Here is a 22,640-nt window from a genome sequence, read left to right on the forward strand (position 1 = left end):
GCAGCCATTATTCACAACAACCACATGAGACGTTGTTTTAAAGGAGTCGTCTCATAAATAAACACGACTCTGTTTACACTCAGCGTCTCTAAAAGCTGAATTTTTGAATAATGTCAAACCTGGTGCTGGTGATGTCCGTGCCAGTCGTACTCTTCACTCTTCCCACTTTTGCCTGTTGTTGGTATCTTGTTGAGTTTTGTGGTTTATTGCTGCCAAACAGCCACATGAAACATTTTTGTGTGTGCTCATAAACATCTTCGTTTTCAGACAAGTAACGCACTTGCATTGCTTCAATTTCTATTTCTCTCTTCTTCTGCAAAGGGTTAGCATGGTTAGCCTGCTAGTACCAGCCTGATCGGCTTGTCCCGTCACTTTCTGATGTAGCGTTGAGTCTTGGCCCGTTGCCATAATCCCTATAGTCTTAGGATTAGGTTCGTTACCTTTATTTGTCGGTGCAAGCTATTTTTAGAACGGCGGAGCAGAGCCGTGAGCTGCTCAGAGCTACGCTACGGAGGCTCATGGGATTTCTTGGTTTCCCTCATCAAACTCATCAAATACACAATCCAACAACTCCAAAATGCTCTCGTCAACAAGTTGTGACCTGCACATTCACCACGCTGTGACAAAATAACAGAATGTTACAAGACGGAGTTGTTTCGAGGTAAATTCATGCAAAACCGCTGATGCGTGTTCCTGTCGGGGGCAGTTTTTCAGCCAGCAGTCTCTGAATTTACCTCTAAAACAACTCTGTCTCTTAACGTTCTGTTATTATCTCATAGCGTGGTGAATGTGCAGGTCACAACTTGTCCACCTGAGCGTTTTGGAGTTGTTGAATTGTGTATTTGATGAGTTTGATGAGGGAAACCAAGAAATCCCATGAGCCTCTGTAGCGTAGCTTTGAGCAGCTCGCGGCTCTGCTCCGCCGTTCTAAAAATATCTTGCACCGACAATTAAAGTTACCGAACCTACTGCTATGACTATAGGGATTATGGCAATGGGCCAATTTGCCAATATCTTGAACTATCCCTTTAAGTCAGTGGTTTGTTACTGGATTTTTGGCTCAGGTGCTACTAAGAATACAAACAAAACACCACCACACTACACTACATGTGTTGAGTAGCACTATAATTTTTTATCTAGACACTTACAGACGGGTGCACACAGTCCCTCTGTCATCTGCTGTAGTAGTTGGTTACAGACAGCTGTCTCCTGTACCCTCTGCTGCCGTCACACCCTGCACATCTTCCCCTCACACACACTCACACACACACACCTGGTAGCTATTTACCATCCCCAGTCTTCGCCGCTCACCTCTCGCGAAACCCGCGAAAAGTACGAAACCCGTGCCTCCTGAAACATCCCTCCACCCCGGGCAGCCTTCATGCAGCCATGATCACAAAACCACATCCACTCCATTGCCCCAACCCCGCTCTTCCTCCCCCTTTCCCCTTCCCTCCTCTCCCCTCCCACCCTCACCCCTCCTCTCATATAACCAGGATCCCCCCCTTACTGGTACCTCACAGCCAGCTCCTCCACCGGCGGCCTCTTCTTCCTCCTCGTATCACATATACCAGCTCTGTGTATTCATACGCTGCCTTTTATGCCATTGTCAGCATCACACGTTGCAGGAATTACTCCTCTCTGTGATGGATCGGCCGTGTCCGCGGTAACTGATGTCATTTTCTCTGTCTCCTGTGTTTCCCGGCCAGGAATATGAGGCCAAAGGCCGTTCTGGTGTCGATATGATTCTATTAATTACCCCATAAATTGCCTCAAACCTGAAATAAACCCATCCATCTTTGTTGGAACAAAAGGCCCCGAAAAACCAGAGTTTTCTTGTGAAGGAAGCGTAGCGGCGCAAGTTGCTTCCGTATGTCTAAACATACTCATCGTGCCTCGGTGCCGCAATTTGACTCTGCTCATTTCAATTATAAACTGCAGTCCTCTTACTTCCTGAACAGCGCTTCTTCTGCCAACGTCAATACAATTAGCAGGAAATTTTGTTCGTAGGAAAATAGATTTGTCAGTGAATAATTGGAGGGATTCTGGTGTTCACGCGTTGGACTGGGAAAACATGCGGTTGTGATTTGAGTCCGGCAGAAATGTGTTAATTATTACACTTCAATTAGCACGTTAATCAAATAGCTGTTTACACGTGTGTCATTGCCGGGCTGCGTAGTCTTAAGAGTCGTTGTTGAAATCCCCCTGAAATGATCTGTTTATTTGTATCGTTGTCCTTTGTTTATTCCGGAGAAAGCGTTGAAAATTCAGATTTACTGTTACAGTACGTGCTTTAATGACTCAGCTGAAAATCCAACTTTAAAGATGAGTTTGTAGGTCAAATGCGTGTGTGTTTACGCGGAGAGCAGGCGTATGTGTGTGTGTGGTCAGGGTCAGAGACCTCTTGGGGGGGAACAGGAACTCATCGGAGCTGCAGAGAAGCCTCAGACCTGATGAGGAAGTGATCGGCGGCGACACGCCTCGTCTCCGTGTCCTCAACCAGGCAAACACACACACACACACACACACACACACACACACACACACACACACACACCAGGTTCCCACATTTTCAACCTTCAAACTCTCTGCAAGTCGCAGAATGAATAAGTTCGAACACGTAACACAGCCTGGCTGCACACACCTCAACTGTCAGACACACACACACACACACACAGACACACACAGACTTGTGCATTCTGAGGACTCCGGGGGTTCAGCCGACACCTGGATCAACAGCAGCTCTCATCCCTGTAAAAAGAGAGGAAAACATCACAGGGAAAGACCGCACAGCTCCATATGGGCTGTTTGTGTGTGTGTGTGTGTGTGTGCGTGTGTGTGTGTGCGTGCATGAGAGAGAGATGTGACTGCTTACAGATAATCTGACTCAATTGAGAATTTCCTTACATTTTCTAGACTGGATGGCTGCTCTCTCTGTGTGTGTGTGTGTGTGCATGACCACTTCAACCACATTTGCTCCTCTGCTTGGGGATTTCTCAATACTTGCTTACACTCCACATTCAGCCTGTGACTCACCAGAACACTTTTCTCTGTGTGTGTCAGACACATGTTTTGGAAATGTGACCATCCGTCTCTCTTTCTTTCTTTCTTTTCTCTCCGTTCAGACATATACTACATGTAGGCGTACTGCAGCGTTGCACAAGCCTGTTTCATTTTCATTGTAGTAAGTTCGATCCCCTCTCAGCACTTGCGGTGTTTCACTTTCGTTCTTGTTTGTTAACTTTCACCCCCTTTCTTCTCTTATCCTTAAAGTAAATCTCACAGATTCATTGCACTAAAAACTTATCTCACGGGGCCCGAGATAGCAGAGCCGAGATAGTGTAGGTGGTTGCAGGGAGGGAGGGAGGGAGGGAGGGACCTTCTCACTCACTCGTCGCTGCAGCGCGGCTCCCTGCTGCCATCTAGGGGGGGAGCTCGGCCCCCAAACCGAGCCCAGTGTGGCCCGACGACGTAAACCCACTTCACCCCGGCGCTCACAAAGCCCACAGCTCTGTTTCCTCATCCTGGAAACAACAGGACATTCTCTCAGCTGTGGGCCGGGGCAGAGATGGATCAGAACACAAATAAAGAAAGGCCGAGAGGGCCCGGGGAGGATTGTTTGGTGTGAAAGCCTGCTGAGCTTATTGAGGAATGTGGAATTATGAAAATGGCTTATTTGATTATTTGATATGGTATGTGTTTCTTTTTCCCCCCTGAGTTCAGTTCTCATCTCTTGCCTCCCCCCTTTTCCTCTCTCCTCTCTCCTCTCTCCTTCTCCTTTCTCCGTTTCGTTGTGTCTGCCAGTGGGTGTCGGAGCTCTGGAGCCGGAGGGGGAAACGCGCCCATTAGCCCTGGGCAGACTCGGCCACACCGCGTCTCTGAAGAGAGGGGGCAGCCTGCGAACGCCCCGACCCAGCAGTGAGTGCTTCACAAAATCACCCACTCACTCAACTCACTCCCTCACTGGGTGCTCAGGAGGGGCTTCCCTCTAAAGAGTTCATGAGTGTACATTTGTTTGTTTGTGTGTATGTGTACGTATGCACACAATGCTTTAGGGGAATCACAGTATAAGAGTGAAAGGAAATCGCTGTGACTCTACGGACATCGGGCCGTACAGTAACCGCACAAACAGAAAAACTAACCGCTTGGAGCCCACTGTGCCAGGAAGTTTTTTTAAAGCAGCACAGTTTGGCCAAAGAAGCACCAGCTAAAACCCCTGCCAGTGGGGTTTTGTGTACAGTAATGCATCATGTGTGTCTTTTTTATTCCAGCCTGGCGCTTTGAAACCCCACAGCAGGTGCAGTTTGTGGAGAAGCTGTCAGACGTGGTCATCGGTCAGCTGCCCAACTTCTGGAAGCTGTGGATATCTTATGTTAATGGAAGTCTGTTTAGCGAGGTAAACACCTACAGTAAGAAGTCAAGAAACACAAAAAACACTTGAAGGAAAACACTGCATACAAAATGATTAAATGATTAGATCATCTATAAAAAGAAAGATCCTGCTCTCAAGTGTGTACCTTGTAGGCTTAGTCCTACAGTAACTGCAGTATGTCAGGTTTGAATCATCATCATCTTTTGTCTCTCTCATACTTTCTATATCGCAACATGAAAAGCTCTAAAAATATCTTTTAAAAAAAGAATAACCCTCTCCCACGTTCCTCAAACAGTATAGAAAAGGTGCTTTTTTTTTTTGGCCCAACTTTTGAGAAACCTGTCTGAGGTTTCTTCCTCTGTTCCAAAACAGTGGAAGTAAATGGAGTTTCATTTGTGGTTCTCAGAGCGTTTAAAAGTAGCAGTTCTTTAAAAGATCTGCAACAACAACACATCCTTCCAGAAACAATTAATACCTGTGTCTGTGACCCACAAAACAAACAGTGGGCAGTTTTCACAGAAAGAAATCAAACAGGTGGTGACAGAAAACATGTTTAATGGTAATTTTCGCTAACCTTTTTAAGTTTGAATTAAAAAAACAAACTATATTGACTTCATTACAATGAGATGCTTACGTTACATCATTCCAAGTGTTTTTTAGTTGAATTAACTTTTTATATCCTTGTAGTTGAAGTCAATACAAATGTTTTGCTCTATATACAGTATATATTTCTCAATTGTGTATTCTAGTTTCTAGGAATTGATTACTTAATTGTAACAAAGACACTATAATATCAAGGACACTATGGTTCAATGTGACATTTGTTTGTCATTTTATTTTTGTAAGTAAAGCTATGAAAAAAATGTTGCACCACACACTGCTCTCATGTTTAAAAAAAACCTCACTGATCTAATTAAAAACAAAAACCTTGCAAAGATGATGCACCTACACATACCTGTGTATGTGCAGGATGAGTCATATTTCTGCTCTTCACATGATATCAAACTCTGTTTCTTGTTTTTCTCTCCACAGACTGGAGAGAAATCTGGGCAGGTGGAAAAATCCAAGAAGAACGCCAGACAGAGGCAGAACGACTTTAAAGTAAGTGGCTTTGTGACTCTTATTGACACTAAACCTGTTATTCTTTGACTCTGATTCACTCATTCATTGGTTTCCCCTTTTTATATAGATGTTACCTAACCCCAGCTGTTTGTATTTTCGCTGCATGTTTTATAGAAAATGATTGAGGAGCTTACCAATCGGCTGGTGAAGCTGATTCGAGGGGCTCTGCTCCCCACCACGCTGCCGAAGGGGGAGCTGAATCTTTACGGAGGCTGGGAGAACAAGACGGAGCTCACCGGAGCCTGGCTCACACAAATCATACACACAGTCAGGTGTCTGAACTCTTGTTGTGCGACATTGATCGTGTGCACGTCTGACCTGGTTATCTTATCGCCATAGCTGCAGTACAGCTTCATGACCTGCTACCGCTCTTTGTCTCCCACCCACCAGGGGTTGTCACGACGCTCTCAATGCTATGGAGATCCCAAATGATTTGCTGCAGGTGATCCAGGATCTGCTGCTGGAGATGAGAGTTCACTGTCTCATGGTGACTTTGCTGCACACTTCAGAAGGTGAGGGAGGACGCTGTGAGCTGGAGTCAGTAATGGTCACATTATATTTTTAAAAGTTTCACTTTAAGCAGAGATTTCATTTCCTAAGATGTGTAGTGTTGCGTTTCATTGGAGTCAAATTTTGATTGCAAGGGTGCATATATGGCATGATACCACTTTACCATGGGAAACTATAGGTGTTTGTAATTTTTTTCTTTGTTTTCACACCTATGTTTTTCTAAATGAGCAAAGAGTTTTGCTGCAGTTTCCTAACACATACCAGGTCCAAGCAGGTTTTGAACATGCAGAGGCACCGCCAACAAGAATTTATGCTCAAACAAAAGTATGCACACAAGTTGTGATTGACATTGTTAAACTAGTTATACGATAATGTCGAGCTCTGCAGCAACTTAACATCTGCACAAAGCTGCACAGAATGTATATGGGGATGGAGGTGAAACAACACCAGGAATATTTTTGCAGCACATTACTACAGGTATCAAAGCACTGTCATTCTGAAATCACAGTTTGATTGGCGTCCGTTGGTGCATCAGTTTTATCATTTCCTGTGAGTTAAAAATGGTAAAGTCCAATTTTTTTTATTCAAACTGTAAAAAAAAAAAAACATATGAATGTTTATAGCAAAATATTACATGCACTTAGTATCTACCATGGAAATGCACCAAAGCAAATGATAGACTTGTTTTGTAAATAACTGAATAACAGGATGCTGGAAAACACCTAAGGACACTGGAGTTATAAATATGTCATAACCTTGATCACACCCGGGGCACACACAGTAAATACACATATCGGTTCTCTCATTGAATATTTGGTGGTCAATGTCCTCAACTGTCACCTTAACCTCATATAACTTCTAAGGTAGTAATGGAGAAAGTGTTATGAGAGTAAAACCAGACAGGCTCGGTTTCGTTTGTGGTTATTCATGGTCATTTTGAGAAGAGTGACTGGTTTTCACTGAACTTTCTCCCACACACAATAAATTGTGGTCTGGGCAGAAAAAGGGTTAGATTTTATTTCATGTTGTGGTTTTTTAAAATTTCTTCTGTAATCACCCTGTATGAAAGTGATAACACTCCATATATAGAAAGTTTTTTTTTTTGTCTTTGGGTTTGATAGAAAGGTTTCAAGGAATCGCCCTTTCAATTCATATTTGTGCGTTATTCTTAACCCTTTAGATGTGAAGAGGCTTGCTGAGAAGGAGGACTGGGTTGTTGATAATGAGGGCATCACCAGCCTGGTAAGGATGTTAATGCATAAAGCGCAACGTCATCATGAAAAATGACACATGAGAAAAACTTGCACTGAAATCAGTTTTGCGTGTTTCACCTTTTAAACCTTTTAGCTGTGCTGGCCTTTCTCCTTCTCATTGAAATGTTTATAGTTTTGTATGTATTTTGTGCAGATTGGCCTGTAAATATAGCAGGTAGCATTTACTTTGGTATTAAGTATGTCACTGTGGGGTGAACATTATAGGAGGATATTTTGTGCAACCTTTGTTTGGAATCTGTGTCAGTGTTTCTGACGTTGGTCTTTTTTTTTTTCTTTCTTTTTTTGCAGCCGTCACAGTTTGAACAGTGCATGTTGCAGATGCTGCATTCGCTCAGAGAGCCTCTGGAAATCAAAGCTGGAGAGATCAATGTAAGAGAATCACATGCAAATACAGTAAATGGAGTTAATGAAGAGTTTTTCGACAATATTCTGTTTACTTTAGTTAACTTGATTGGGTGTCTTATTGAGAATTTAAGTTTTGAGTGCCATCTGTACAACAAGTGCTTCATATTTATTGGTTTATACAGTTTTCCTACAATATAATATGCAAATTCTAGGTATTTGTTGTAAATATCTTATTCTTAAACTGCAGGAAAAACTAATGAAAAACGAATTGAGAAAGCTAAAGCAGATAATAGCATCTGCTGCTTCCCAAACAGTTGTAATTAAGAAGTGGGTTTTTTTTCTGAGATGCTGTTAACTCATTGTAAAGTTACAGTAATAGTATCAAAGAGGACTGTACAACATACAGGTCTCCTCCTATTAGGATGAATTTAACACCATGTTTCAGTCAAATTAATACCCATTAAAACCTTGTTCTTCCTAAACTGAAGCTCGGTATAATGGAGCACTGACTGATGATAGCCTCTAACTTTAAATAACTTTATTATAATAAATATTTAGGGGAACATTTCTTTCTGATGCATGACATTGTGTCCCTCTGTCTTGTCCTCAGGTGCTGCAGTTGGACCAGGTCCAGGATCAGGCAGCAGAGCTCAGTGTGAGCATCATGAAGGTACGAACGATCTCCCACACCTACAGACTCGACAGTCGTCAAAGATACAGTCGACACATAGTTTAAACTTTTATTTCTCTGCTCGTTCACACCGTTCCACATTTCTCTCATGACTGTCACGTTCAGTGTCGACCACTGACTGCGTAATTAAGACCACTGGAGGCTGCCTGACTCTGTGGGGTCGCCTCAAGTACAGTACAAACATATCAATCAAAAGTGACATGAACTGAAACAGAATACACCGCACAGTGCACAGCTAGCGTAATGCTACTGCTAAAAATACCAATCAATTTACTGAGTCTGCAACCTGGGTTCAAATCAGGTTGAGGAGTTGAGAACAAGTCTCTGCTGCATTAGGTTTCCCTGCAGATTTTATATTATATATTTTATATTAAATAATACAGTCTCTTTGCACCGCTGTGGCACCTTATGGCTCTTTCCCGTTAGCACTACACGACTTGACTCTGCTCAGTTGTTTTTGATTTTCCATTGGTATCAGCTCTGGTGAGGTCTCAGGCGACCTGAGCTGATAATAAAATGTGACGTCAACCGACTGCCGGCCACTGAAAAGCCATGATCGCGACAAGAATCAAACCTGTCATTTTTAAAAAACACACCGGCAGCGACAACAGCGACTCTCTTCTCTTGATTTGTGTGTGACAAGAAGCCACAGGCCGAGCAGCGAGTACGCCATCGCCCAGATGTCCTCCATTGTCTTCGCGTAGCCGTGTAACGACGACTCCACCCACACTGAGGAGGGACTATGACGTAGGGTCCAACTGTAATAGAAAATGACCAAAACCTTCTGTAGTGATAGAAAAGCGCCATTAGAGTGAAGCACAGACTCGTCCCGTGTCACGGCGCCTAAGATCTGAATCTGTTGTGAGCTGATTGTGAGTTGTGTGAGTGTGTTTTTGAAAACAACATGTCTGATAATAACTAACTGTGTCCACGTGTTCATCACAGGTTTTCATCAACTGCCTGGAGCAGCTGAGCACAAAGACAGATGGAGAACTCGAAACATCTCAGTGAGTTTTTGTTTGACTTTTCACGCACTCGTGTCTTTGATTGAGGAACGTTTGATCTCACATGTTTGTCACGTTGTCACAACCCCCCCCTCACCCCCACCCTTGTGTATGTACAGCAACATTGCAGTGGACTTGTCATCTCCTGATCGGTTTGCCGCTGTTCAAGAGGGCTTCAACCCAACATCTGTAAGCAAGCATGATTTATTATTTCCTCGAAACTGTTAGGGGTTAATACACCTGAAATCCCACATGTGGCGCCTGGCAACGTCAACAAAGCATGGTCGCTCTGTCTCTCTGTCACACACAACAAGACAAACGCGTCTCACTCACTCAAACCACAAAATGTTATCAGGCTGTTTCCTGGTTGTGGACAAGAAGCAGATACGTCCTCATTTCCTGTAACATGTTTGACATGATGTTGGTGAAGGGGGTTAAGTGGAGCGGAGGGGTGGTGGTGGTGGTGGAGGAGGAGGAGGAGGAGGAGGAGGAGGAGGAGGACGTCGACGACGACGAAGAGGAGGAGGAAGAGCAGGGCGTAGAGTGCTTCTGGTAAAGGGAAATGGAGCAAGGTGCAGATGGGGGTTTCCCCAGCCCCGTATATGTGAAGCAGGGGCGCGGCAAGCAAACCCAACTGAGTCTATAGCTGACCAGAGTTAGAACTGGTGTCACTCATGTTATGAAGTTGTGTTTTGTGAGTTCATTAACTATAAACCACCACTGACTTGAGTTTTCATCAGCCCAATGGAGCCTCGCTGGGCTGCAGTCTTTGTGAAAAACTAATTGATGCCAACAGTGACATAATATGTTGACGAGAAGTTTGGAAAGAAGATACACAAACATTTTGGGAGTTCAGGAAATATCGTGAAGCACAGTTTAAAAAAGGGAAGGAATGTGGGGAGATGTTTGCTAAGAAGAGACACGACTTCATCTCTTCATCTAACACTTGGTCTTTGAGTGAAATTAGATATAAGGTCATTGAATATCTGAGAGATCTCACATATATCACACTCTAAATGTGTGTGTATGTGTCTGTGTTTGTGTGTGTGTGTGTGTGTGTGTGTGTGTGTGTGTGTTGTAGGAGCAGCGCCTGCTGATCATCCTCAGTAACTGCCAGTACCTGGAGAGACGCACCTTCCTGAACCTGGCCGATCACTTTGAGAAACACGGTCTCACGGGGACAGAGAAGATCACACGGGTCAGTGTCACACACACACACACACACACACAGAGCTTTTTTCTTTGTTTGTTTGTTTTAAATCATTTCATATCCTCAGATAAGCTTTTTGAACATCTGTAAGAAGAAGTTTATCTGAAGGAGACCATCACCAGCTCCGTATCACACTTCTGATGAAAAACATCTTGTCATTAACAACAAAGCCTGATCAGAGATGCTGACTGTCCCTCACTCTCTTCTGAGCAGAGATATGAGTGTTTTGTGACCGTATGTCTTAAAAAAAAAAAAAAAAAAAAGTTCCACATTTCAGCTCTTTTCTTCACACATACACACTGACACTCAGACAACATCACACAATGACTAATGGCTGAATCACAAAGCAAAGAAGTGTTCAGTTGGTTTCCCAGTAAAAATGGGCTGTATTCTTTGAAAGATGGTTTTGTGAAATTAATATTTCGGCAAACAGATACAGGCGACAGTTTGTCTAGACTTTAATACTCAAATATTAAGAAAATGTAAAAATAGTTTAAGAATTCCCCCATCATACACCTGCAATACAACCGTCCCACTGCAGGGTGCAGCTTCTGTTACACATCAGCACCGCAGGTTAAACAATACTAAAAAATTAAACTGTTAAATAATAATATCAACAATTTTACTTATGAGGAAGCACATTAGAAGATCCAGTGAAAGGTTAAAACATCTGGAATGGAATGAGTGCACCTTAAGTTGGGCAATAGTTTGATATTATCATTTAATTATGCATAGTGGAGTCATATTGTGATGTAACAGTCATATGTTGGTATTAAACAGATACAGGTGAAGTGTATAAACAATGAAAACAACACACAGTGGTTTTTTTCCCCCTCATTTGTGATTTTGCAGATAAATGGTCAATCAGCAAGTTATCAAAAACTGAACTTCTAGTTTAAGTCATTTGCATTTGATGCCTTTTATTTGCCTGCACTGACAGCTGTAGCCAGAGGCATCTTGTTTTCAATCTGTGTGTATTCAATGCTGAACTGATTAGATTCCTGGTGGTTAAAGCTGAAGGTCACTGTGACTTGACAAAACCAATTTTGGCCCAAATTAACCTGCTGATTAACTGTAACTGAAGTGATTGTCAGATGCATGAAAAACGCCTTATTTGGAGCTTTTGTTTTGTTTTGGATTTTGTCGCTGTTAATTAAATACAGCAGGGAAAATGAGTAATAAGTATTGAACACGTCAACAGTCTTGCATGGTGAGTGTGCATAGAGGCCATGGTGATTGAGTGTATTACTCGTTTTGCTTTTTTTAAACAGCTGTACCTGCCAATCCCAGGTCTTTTTACAGCTCTCGTAGACAACTCTTCTCCTCAATTTTCTTTTGCCTCTTTCAGGAGCAGCTGGTTTGTGAAGAAATTATTTTCTTTTCACTTCACGGTGTATTCAGAAGTTTAAAAACACGTCTGTAACCAACGACGTCAGTTTGTTTTCCATCATAAGGTTGTGAAGGTCTTGAGAGAGCTCTTTGCTTTTACCCATCATGAGCTGCTTGTTGTGTGACACCTTGGTGATGTGAAACCTTTTTATAGGCAAGGCAATTTTATTTGTATAGCCCGTTTTTACAAACAGAAAGATCGGCCATTATTTGACAGTCTGATCCTCCATCAGTTAGGACTGAAGCAGCTGAGCAACAGATTTCAGCTGCTTCTTGTCTTGCCATTCCTTTCTGCACCTCCTCCTTTTCCTCATGTGTGCAATACGTATTCCCTGTGTCATTTCACTTCAATACACATAACTTAATTTATGCACATATAGTGGCATCAGGCAAAAGTTTGGGCACCCCTGGTCAAAATGTCTGTTAATGTGATCAGTTCAGCAAGTGGAAGATGAAATGATCTCCAAAAGGCATAAAGATAGAGATGACACATTCCCTTCACATTTTAAACAATATATATTTTATTTTAATATTTTACATTTTCTAAATGGCAGAAAAGGAAAAGGGTTTGGACACCCTGCATACAGTAGCTTGTCTGACACCTTGTTATCTGAGAGCTCAAATCTCCTGGGTTTCCTTTTCTTTTGCAGGCTGCTGCTTTGTTTCCCTTTTTCACTCTAAACAAAAATAATACACTGATATTGCTTAAAATATTGCAAAAAAAGGAGTGTTTCATGTTTAACTTCATGTGTTTTGGAGATCATTTCATCTTCCACTGTTTAACTGTTCACATTAACAGAAATTTTGATTTCTTTGTAAGTGTGGATTACCTGCATTGTTACTGACATCTGGTGAAAATGTCATGTCATCAGCCCGATTAGAAATATATTTACTGAGAAAAACATTAAGCGTTCAATATACTGTACTTATTTTCCCTGTTGAACTTCAGGATTTTTGCAAACAAGAAACTTGCAGACATCGTCCAGGGAAGTTGTTTCTAAGACCGTAACAGTGTCAACAATGCTACATAAATGTTGTCTGTTTTTTTTAACAAATGATAACGATAAGAGCACGTTTGATATTTATTAACATGGTTTTGCCTTCGACGTGGCAGGTGAGTGTGGACGCAGTGCGGCAGCTGGACAGGAACCTGTTTGAAGCCTACATCGAGAGACGAGCCGACCCGATCGCCGGCTCCCTGGAGCCCGGCATCTACGCCGGATACTTCGACTGGAGAGACTGCCAAACACCCACAGGTAGTGAACAGCACAGTGTACAAAGTGCTGCGTGAGAAAAGAGAGAAAAAAGGTCTGCACTGTCTCTTCAGTGATAAAGGTCCGGGATGTCAGTTCTGAGGGAAATCACCCATGGTAACCACCAACTGACCCCGATATCATCACAAAATGAGCCCCTACCAGTCCTGTGGGACGACAGCTTGACGTGGCTGGTCTGATCTGGGTTGTCGCGTTTCGCATGTGTCATGTGTAAAAGTACGTCTTTTTGATGGTTTACTGTAAACAGCGCTGAGATCATTGTTTTGGTCTCATGGCCTTTGTGTGTAGCTGTGGGTGTGCAGCTCCAAAGTGTGCGTGTTTTAAAGTTTAGTCTGACATATTGCTCACCAGATGCAGCCCAGACCCCAGGTGAAACTTAAATTCATGTGTGTGGTTTACCTTAGCACAGGATGTGAAGCAACGTGCCACAGTGTGAGAGCCCTGAGTGACGTTTCAGATGGGCAGCAGGTTATTACCAAAGGGGCTGCCTTGATCGAAAGTTAGCCCGAGCTCTGGTTTGTTCCTGCCGGTGTGAGTATGTGTGTGAAAGAGGAACGTTTTGGACACCAAACCACAGTTCTAGGATATGATACTTTCACTTGTTGCACTTGTTGTGTGGGACCCATGTCAGTGTGTGGGTGCTGCAGAGCATTACAAATCCAGTTTCAGAACTTTCAACTTGTGTTGTTGACTAAACGTTAGATTTTTAACCTCAAGAACAGAGCACTGATTGTTGTTCCACGACCCGTTGCCTCCTCGCCTTGTGATGTATTGTTTACAATGGAAAAACAATTCCACCTAAGACTTTCACCCTTTATTATTTGCCATTAAGATAAGAGACTTTTATGTATCCCACTTATGGGAAATCCACTTGTTACAGCAGCAGTAGACAACAGGTAAGATTAGAGAATAAAAGATAATAAGAGACACGCTATACAGGTCTGTACAAAATATATATAGAAAGCTAATATGCTCTTAATTATTTAGAAGAAAAAAAACATATATACAGTGTTAAAAAGAAAGAAATTACGCACCAGCTGTATAGATACAACCAGATGAGGTGGTGTGGAGTGAGCAGGAAAATAGCGACTTGTGCAAAAGTGGCAGATCAGTAGTGCAGTATCAGTACCACTCTTGGAGTCAAATGTCAGATTCGATGGTGATTAAACAACATGAAAAGATGAAAGAACCACTGGATGTTTCATTTTGGACAGTTGTGTGCCTCCGTGTAGCTACAGAAAGCTCTGATACCCACAACACTACACTAGTATCCTGAAATGTTTCTGCACGAGCTCTGAAATCTGTACCAAAATTATATGTTCTGCATATGTTGCTGTCATTTAAAGAGGAACTAAGCAGGATTTCTCCCGTGGCTATTTTTACCTTAATTAAAAAGCTCCGGAGTAATTGTGATAGATAGTTAACTTGTGACTTATTACAAGTGAGAACGGAGGCTCTCTGCCTTCACCTGGCGTCTCACGGCTGAAAACCAACCTTGCAACATCAGTGTAGTTACTCGGTCGCTGCCCCGGCGTCCCAGCTATCGTCTCTGCAGCACCGCGACACAAACGCACTCCGTAACCCGTAATGTTTTGTTTATGACGGTTAAGACTACACAAACACACACGTCGTAACATTGTATATGTTATGTAACGTTATCCACCGCTCCATTTATTGTTTTTTTTTTGCCGGCTTCGTTGTAAACAAATGCACATGGGCGAGAGGAGCGTAACCAAAACAGCAGAAAAGCCACCGGACTTGCATAGTTCCCCTTTAATGCTCGTAAAGAAGTCTACAGAATACTTTTTCATGTAACTAAAGAAGCAAAACTCGAAGTGAAGCACAATGACAGCTTCAAAACAAGAATTGTTTTCCATGAAATCTCACAAACCAGCGGCTCAGGATTCCTCCCTGTCCTGTTTTATTACATTCACTCTGTAGATTTGCACATCCAGGCTGTTTGGCTCTTTATTCTGCTCTTATTAAGCTTCTAGTTTGTGATGCAACTTCACCAGGGTTTTGATCAGTGGGTTTTTCTTCTCTTAGGTGTGAGGAACTACCTGAAGGAAGCTCTGGTCAGCATCATCACAGTGCACGCTGAGGTACAGTACACACACCCACACACCCTTTCTGCCTGTGTGCCTTTCTCCTCCTTCACCTCTCTCTTTATGACCAATCCTGACTTGTCTGCCTCAGGTCTTCACCGTCTCCAAAGATCTGGTTCCTCGGGTTTTATCTAAGATCGTTGAGTCAGTTGCGGATGAGATGTGTCGTCTCATGCAATGTGTGTCCTCCTTCAGCAAAAATGGAGCCCTGCAGGTACTGACACACACACACTGACATTCACACACATACACACACACATGATTGGAGAGCATTGTACCACTCATAGTAAGACCCTGACTCATAAGTCGACCCCCCACACTCGTTGGGGGATTTACCAACCATTTCTGATAATGCCATATTTCATTTCAAGTTACCAACTGCCGACAGTTGACAGAGTTCATTTGAGCTAATCAACTCTTCTGTTGTTGTTTTTTTTTATTAACCTCTCTGTCTGCACCCCACCCCCTCTCCCCCACCCTGTATCATCCTCAGGCCCGTCTTGAACTCTGTGCCCTGAGAGACGCCATAGCCACATATCTAAGCTCCGAAAGCAAGTAAGTGCACAACAGACACACGCACACACACACATTTGCACGCTGGCACAGACGGGAACTCACATATGTGCCCAGTGATTTATGGTAGTGAATGTCACAGACATAAATCTTAGCAGTCGCACATCCCTCACTACAATCCCTATTTATGTTACTTGGTGGGTTATGGAAAGGAAGTGAAAGTAATCTGGTTCTGCTGTGTGCACGCACCACTGTGTGTGTGTGTGTGGGTAGGTCAGTGTGCATGCCTTGACACACACACACACACACAGATACACACACCAAACCATATTTCCCGGGGTTTTTTCAATTGTCAATAAATGTGTTTGAACAAAGTTGTAACTGAGCATCTTTCATGTAGCGCCAGCTTCAAACTGGCTTTGGACCACCTGCCTCAGTTACACAGCGGCGCTGACAAGAAGTAAGTCTCACGTTGCTCTGTGTTACTGATAAAAGACTTTTTGGTATTTGCTTCATGATTTAAAGATTAGTTTCTAAATACTCGTATGTGTGTGTGTGTGTGTGTGTGTGTGTGTGTGTGTGTGTGTGTGTGTGTGTGTGTGTGTGTGTTTTTTTAATCTCCAGGTTACTGGAAGAGCTGCTCAACAAGTTTAAGAGCAGCATGCTACTGCAGCTGACCTGCTTCCAGCCCTCCTCCGTCCAGCCTGTGAAGAGATAAACTTCAGTCCATTCAGTCTAATACAGTACTGCGCTGCTCCGTCTTTGTTTCCTATCTATGTGGAATCATCTAATGAACTTTAACGGTATCTCTTTGTTTATTCATCACTTTTCAGTGTCGCTTTCAATTTCTGCTTCACCAGATAAGATATAAATGTCTGTTCATCTAATCTCGAAGACACTAAATGACTTGATTTCATTGTTACTGTGCAGGACAGTCCCTGTTATGTTGGTTATGCTAATGATGTATGGACACTCACGGAACCTAACAGGCACCATGTAATTGACTAACCTGCTTGTTTCAGCAGTGGGATCTGTGTGGTATTTAAAGTGGGGTCTTCACTGCTCTGAGCTCTGAGTGAAACACCTGTCCTAGTCACCTGGAGAATGTGCCTGAAGATTTAAAGTTGCTGTTGGTGCTTTGTACCGTGCCATTTCAGTTGCCCAATAAAGTGATGCAACCAGTTGAAATATGATACCTGGGTTGTTTTTGTCCACTCAGATTTGGCCTCTTGTTTCTGAGCCATTCTGTCAACAGACAAGGATTATTATTAAAAGTGTTTTTATATATATTTTTAACCTGCATTTTTGCCTTTTGTTCAGACAGGACAGTGAGGGATAGACAGGGAAGTCAGGGAAAGAGAGGCGATAAAACGCAGCGAGTTGGATTCACACCCATGGGCTCTGCAGTTAGGACAACACCCACATGGTACAGGTGACCAGGTGAGCCTCCAGGGCACTGTGAGTATTTATACTTAACGTTATTCTGAGGTATTTTGATGCATCCTTCTGTCTATGTTGGCTTAAATATAGACAAGATACAATATAGACAGAGTTAATTTGTTCCAAATTTGGCAAAATGGACTTTGAGGTTTCTCCAGATGGCTGCTTCCCTCACAGCAGCACCTCCGATACAATAATTCAACTGTTTCTTTTAGTCAAATATCATAGCAATCACAAAACAAAACATCTCCTATGATATTTCTCTTGATAACAAAAAAAACAACCTAAATGAACCTACTGTTCTTCAGCTGCACAACAGTGTGCTCCAGGTTTACCTTCCCTCTGCCAAGGCTACACATCTGTTTCCACATCTTGACTGAATCTGACGCTGGACTCCACGACTGAAGTGTTTGCTACACCAAGAAGTAATCGCTGCCCTTATGTTCTACCAAATTTCACTGAAATTCTTTTTTTTTTTTCCCAAGTTCCTGTGAACTACCAAAAAGAGGTCATGGTTCCGCTTGGTTCAGGAGTACAGGCATGCAAGTTTATCACTGAATGACTGGATGTGATCAAAATAGCAGATCATTATCAGTGTATCTTGTCTCGTCTTGGTGTCTTTTTTTAACCTAAAATTCAGCAAATCCAACAAGTTGTTAGTACCTAAATGTGTGGTGTTTTTCCACATGTGACTGTATTCACCGATCAGCCAAAACATTACAACAGGAGACAGGTTGGATGTTGTGGCTGATTGAGCTGAATTTAATTGAATATTGATAGCTCATCATTTTCTTATAAGGACCTATAAAGAAAACTACACAATGGTGCAGTTTAAATTTATTGTCGTTCATTCATATAATAACGGATTTAGGTAAAAATTTGGTGGTAAAAGAAGGCTAAACCTGAGAACTGCATGCTATTTAGACACAGATATTCTTTAAAAAAAAAAAATTAACATGAAATCTCTGTGCAGAGCTGCTGGACTGGACTGTTAGGTTTTAGTTTAAATATGTCCCAGTCCCACCCTTGTGAGGCATCTGCATATGTTCCTATCAAGTCTTTAAACTTCTCTGCAGATCCCTGCTACTATGTCTCACCCAAGTCAACCACTTTGCATCGGTGCACATTTGCATACAGTTGGTTTGGTTTGCACCATGGTTTTCAACCAGCGGGTTTACCCATTCATCTCTGGAGCTCCAGCTCACCGGCTGACTCGCTCTGTCTGGCATGTCAGCGTCTAGCTCTCTGGGAGGAGAGCGCAGGGCGTGTGCAGGGTGTGGACGCCCAAGGCCGTTAGTCGGGGCAGCTAACAGAAGGTTTAGTCCAAGATGACAACGTGACAAGAAGAAAAACGTGTCATTTTGGTTGTGGGTGTAGGGACTTGCACAGTGAGCAGTTTGGTTATGGTAGATCTAGTCAGTCAGGGAGAAGACACAGACAGCGACACGCCCACAAGCTCACATGAGAAAGTTTAACAAGACCTGAGGGGTTATTTGAGGACAGCGTGGACGTGCTCTTGTATTGTAGCGGGAGTTAACACACACACAGCCTTCATTGAATCATCATTGAACTTCTAGCTACAACTTTCTGTTTTTGTCTAATCTCATGCACATTTTCTTCATCTTGGTTTCCCATCTACACGTAGGGGAAAGCCATACAGGGCTTGCAGGAGTTGTTTTGATTCTCTGTGTTTCTAAACTTAGCTCTCAGCCCTCCCACGGATTCATTCACAAAATGAGCCCCAAACCTTATCCGTTCTCCGCTAGCTCTCTGTTTACAGTAACAGAGGTGAGAAGGGGGGGTTTTTTATTTTTATTTTTATTCACCCGTACTCTGTTCCATTCAGGAGACGAGATGACGACACACAAACATAACAACTTTTGATCTTTTGATTTCTTCTTCTCGTGAGTGGAGACATCTAACGCATCAGAGGAACTTGTGATTGTAGAGCAGAATGAGCTCTGCTTTTTTTCAGACAGTTGTTGTTGTGCAGCTGGATTTTGTAAAAAGCAAAGATTAGTCAGAAATGTACACAGATTTCACATGGGAAATATGTGGCATTTGGCCAGGCTGCCCTACTTATGAGTCACTTTTTGATGGCAGGTTAACCCAAAATATTTAGCATTTGTAAGCACAATTAGTTGTGAAATCAACTCACCTATAACTCACTATTACGAAGTAGTAAGCAGTATACTGTACATCAACATTTGTAATGATCTATTGTGATACAGTTATAGTTTATTATAGTTGTCAGTGGGTTCATATCTGATCTGCTACTGAGGAAGAGTCCTACCTGACCTTCTGCAGCAATGACTCATGGGATGCAGTTTCCCTCCTTTTGAAACGGACATAATGTTTCAAGGTGTTTGATAATGTGCTGATACATATTGTGACATGTTTCACACGTTTGAGCTCACTCATCTTGGTGCTCAGCACAAGCTCAATGTAGTGTTCACACTATCTATACATCGCAGTAGCTTGTATTGGCAGAAATATCATTATCTTGAAAAGTATAAGAAAAAAACAGATGATATTTTCAATTAACAAATTCCACAAAAAGGCCAGAAAATTCACATCTTAATTCTTAAATTCACTTAAAGGGATAGTTCAACATTTTGGCAAATTGGCTCATTACCCTAATCCCTATAGTTTTAGGAGTAGGTTCGTTAATTGTCGGTGCAAGCTATTTTTAGAATGGCAGAGCAGAGCCGCGAGCAGCTCAGAGCTACGCTATGGAGGCTAATGGGATTTCTTGGTTTTCCTCATCAAATACACAATCCAACAACTCCAAAACGCTCTGGTGGACAAGTTGTGACCTGCACATTCACCACGCTATGAGATAATAACACAACGTTACGAGACAGAATTGTTTTAGAGGTAAATTCATGCAAAACCGCTGATGCGCGTTGCCTTCAGGGGCAGTTTTTCAGCAAGCAGTCTCTGTATTTACCTCGAAAACAACTCTGTTGCGTAACGGTCTGTTATTATCTCATAGCGTGGTGAATGTGCAGGTCACAACTTGTCCACCAGAGCGTTTTGGAGTTGTTGGATCGTGTATTTGATGAGTTTGATGAGGGAAACCAAGAAATCCCATGAGCCTCCGTAGCGTAGCTCTGAGCAGCTTGCGGCTCTGCTCCTCTGTTCTAAAAAATAGCTTGCACCAACAATTAAAGGTAACAAACCTACTGCTATGACTATAGGGATTATGGCAATGGGCCAATGTGCCAAAATGTTGAACTATCCCTTTAAGAAGTTAATGTTTGGGAACAGCGTTCAGATGTGTAACTTTGTTTTATGAGGGTGGGATAATTTACTTTTTTATATATCTGCTTTTGTAGTTTTCCCACAAACGTTACACCAACTGGGACAAACTGTGCATTTGTTGGGGACGATTTACAGCCGTGGATCAATCAGCTTAATGTTGGAGTCGATATTTCAGTTTACGGGACTCGAGTCCAAAATAAACAACAGTGTGTGATGAAGGATCAGCAGTGTGACTACTGATTAGTTCATGCTTTCAATCTTATTTGTTGACAATAACAACATAGAATCAGACATTTGCACTGTGGTTTTTCTGTCTTTTTTATCATTGAATTGAATCTTTGTGGTTTTCTGACGTCACCTTGGGAAGTTGTCACATTTTCTACTTTATTACATTTCATAGGTTTTATGGAAATCTATAGTCAACATATTCTGTCAGCTCATTTGCCAGGGTTCATGTCAAACTCTGAAGTCCTCTCCCAGCTCAAATGGCAGGAAGCAGCCTTATCGAGTGATGACATCGTCCTCTCCTCTTCTTGTAAATTATTTCGTGACAAATATATTTGTGGGTTATTTCTGATTGTTTTCCATGGAAGTGGAAACGAGACTGTAATCTGTGAGCAGAAGCCAGGAAGGCTTCTCTGTTGAGCGCAGCGCGGAAAGCGTGGCGGCCAACCTCTTCCTCTCTCTCCTCCCCTCGTGATGTCATCACATTGTTTGTGATAACGAAGTGTTTGATTAACCAACCTCATCCTGCATCCGAACCGCACTTCCTGTTCAGACGCACACACACACACAGCACTGACGTTACCTTGTGTAGCTCACACACGACATGAACAGAGGTTGTCACTCTTTGTTTTTTTTTTACACTTGAAATTTATTATTTTTTCATAACAGAAATGTGTTTTTTCAAGGTGAAAAAAAGCTGATAAACGTTCAGCTCAGCTCTGTCTCAGGTCTTATGTATGACACTTTACATTTGGCACTGAATCCTGAAACAGAATTGAACTGATAGAAAATTGAGTTGAAAAAGCTTATCTGCCATCATCTCCCTGAGAGGCTCGCTAATAAACACGGCCAGGCACAAGACTTCATTCATAATTTACAAAAAAGTCTGGTCATAGTGTCTCCTGGCAAGAGGAAATTTTAAAAAATATGTACAAAGTAAAATGTTTTAAAAGAAACATTACTCTTAAAGAGATAATCCAGCATTTTAGAAAACATGCTAGGCTCTCTTGGGAGTGTTTGATTTAGGAGTTTGATAACACTCATGTTTAAATTTGATGCTACAGCTAGCCGCTTGTTAGCTTAGCATAAGAACAGGAAACTGGTTTACCAGTGGGTTGTCTCTGTCCACAGGTAAAGAAAAATAATCCGCCACCCAGCATTTTGAAAGTTCAGTCATTAAGACAATATCTCACAGATTAAACAAAATAAAAAATATCTGAAAGGCACTTCATGCAGTTTCCCCCCCCGTTACCTGTACTCATGCTAAGCTAAGCTAAACTGAACAGCAGCTGACTGCTGCCTTATATTTCAAGGATGGTTGTCAGATATTAAGTCTAATTCTATACCTCTAAGGCATGGTCGGGTCGGACCACTGACCAAATGATACAAATAGATACATTACGCTGCTAAAAAAAAAAAAAAAAAAGCAGCAAGTCCCGTCTTCTTTCCGATGTTTCCAAAACAAGTCAACACACACCGGCCAGACAAACGTCTTCACGACAGTGGGAAATGTGGGTCTTCATTCCGGCAAAAAACACCACCGCTTTCGTCCACAGGGACCGCCAAAATCAACACTAAATGAAAAGTCTGTACAGGGGCTTTAAGGCACAAAAACTTAACTTACGTTTTTCTATAGTACCTAGCTACAATCACCTGAGCTGTCAGTTTTGTTTGCATAGAAAGTATGGAAATTATACATGATCCCCTGAATATACAAAGAGCGGGGAAAAGGTAACACTGTTTTCATTTCAGCCACACATGTGTACGTACACACACACACACACACACACACACACACACACACACACACACACACACACACACACACACACGCACACAAACACACATACACTCCCAGAACTGTACTGGGTAAACTGTCCATTGGCTTCATGTATAACACTG

The 22,640-nt window shown here is 42.3% G+C and overlaps 1 protein-coding gene across 1 annotated transcript in view; it reads left to right on the forward strand.

Annotated features, from left to right (window-relative positions):
• The window catches only part of exoc2 (exocyst complex component 2), a 48,870-nt gene extending 31,897 nt beyond the window's left edge, over nt 1-16,973 (forward strand). The window contains exons 12-28 of the mRNA XM_083970710.1: nt 3,805-3,918; nt 4,272-4,396; nt 5,405-5,473; nt 5,609-5,766; nt 5,885-6,006; nt 7,185-7,246; nt 7,567-7,647; nt 8,234-8,293; nt 9,260-9,321; nt 9,438-9,507; nt 10,400-10,516; nt 13,032-13,173; nt 15,238-15,293; nt 15,388-15,510; nt 15,790-15,851; nt 16,210-16,269; nt 16,434-16,973. Of these exons, the coding sequence (XP_083826836.1) occupies nt 3,805-3,918; nt 4,272-4,396; nt 5,405-5,473; nt 5,609-5,766; nt 5,885-6,006; nt 7,185-7,246; nt 7,567-7,647; nt 8,234-8,293; nt 9,260-9,321; nt 9,438-9,507; nt 10,400-10,516; nt 13,032-13,173; nt 15,238-15,293; nt 15,388-15,510; nt 15,790-15,851; nt 16,210-16,269; nt 16,434-16,527 (1,577 nt within the window). The 3' untranslated portion in view covers nt 16,528-16,973. The remainder of the gene's footprint in view (nt 1-3,804; nt 3,919-4,271; nt 4,397-5,404; nt 5,474-5,608; nt 5,767-5,884; nt 6,007-7,184; nt 7,247-7,566; nt 7,648-8,233; nt 8,294-9,259; nt 9,322-9,437; nt 9,508-10,399; nt 10,517-13,031; nt 13,174-15,237; nt 15,294-15,387; nt 15,511-15,789; nt 15,852-16,209; nt 16,270-16,433) is intronic.
• The last annotated feature ends 5,667 nt before the right edge of the window (nt 16,974-22,640 follow it).

The sequence above is a fragment of the Trachurus trachurus genome (genome assembly GCF_905171665.1).
Source record: "Trachurus trachurus genome assembly, chromosome: 4".
NCBI classification, from domain to species: domain Eukaryota; kingdom Metazoa; phylum Chordata; class Actinopteri; order Carangiformes; family Carangidae; genus Trachurus; species Trachurus trachurus.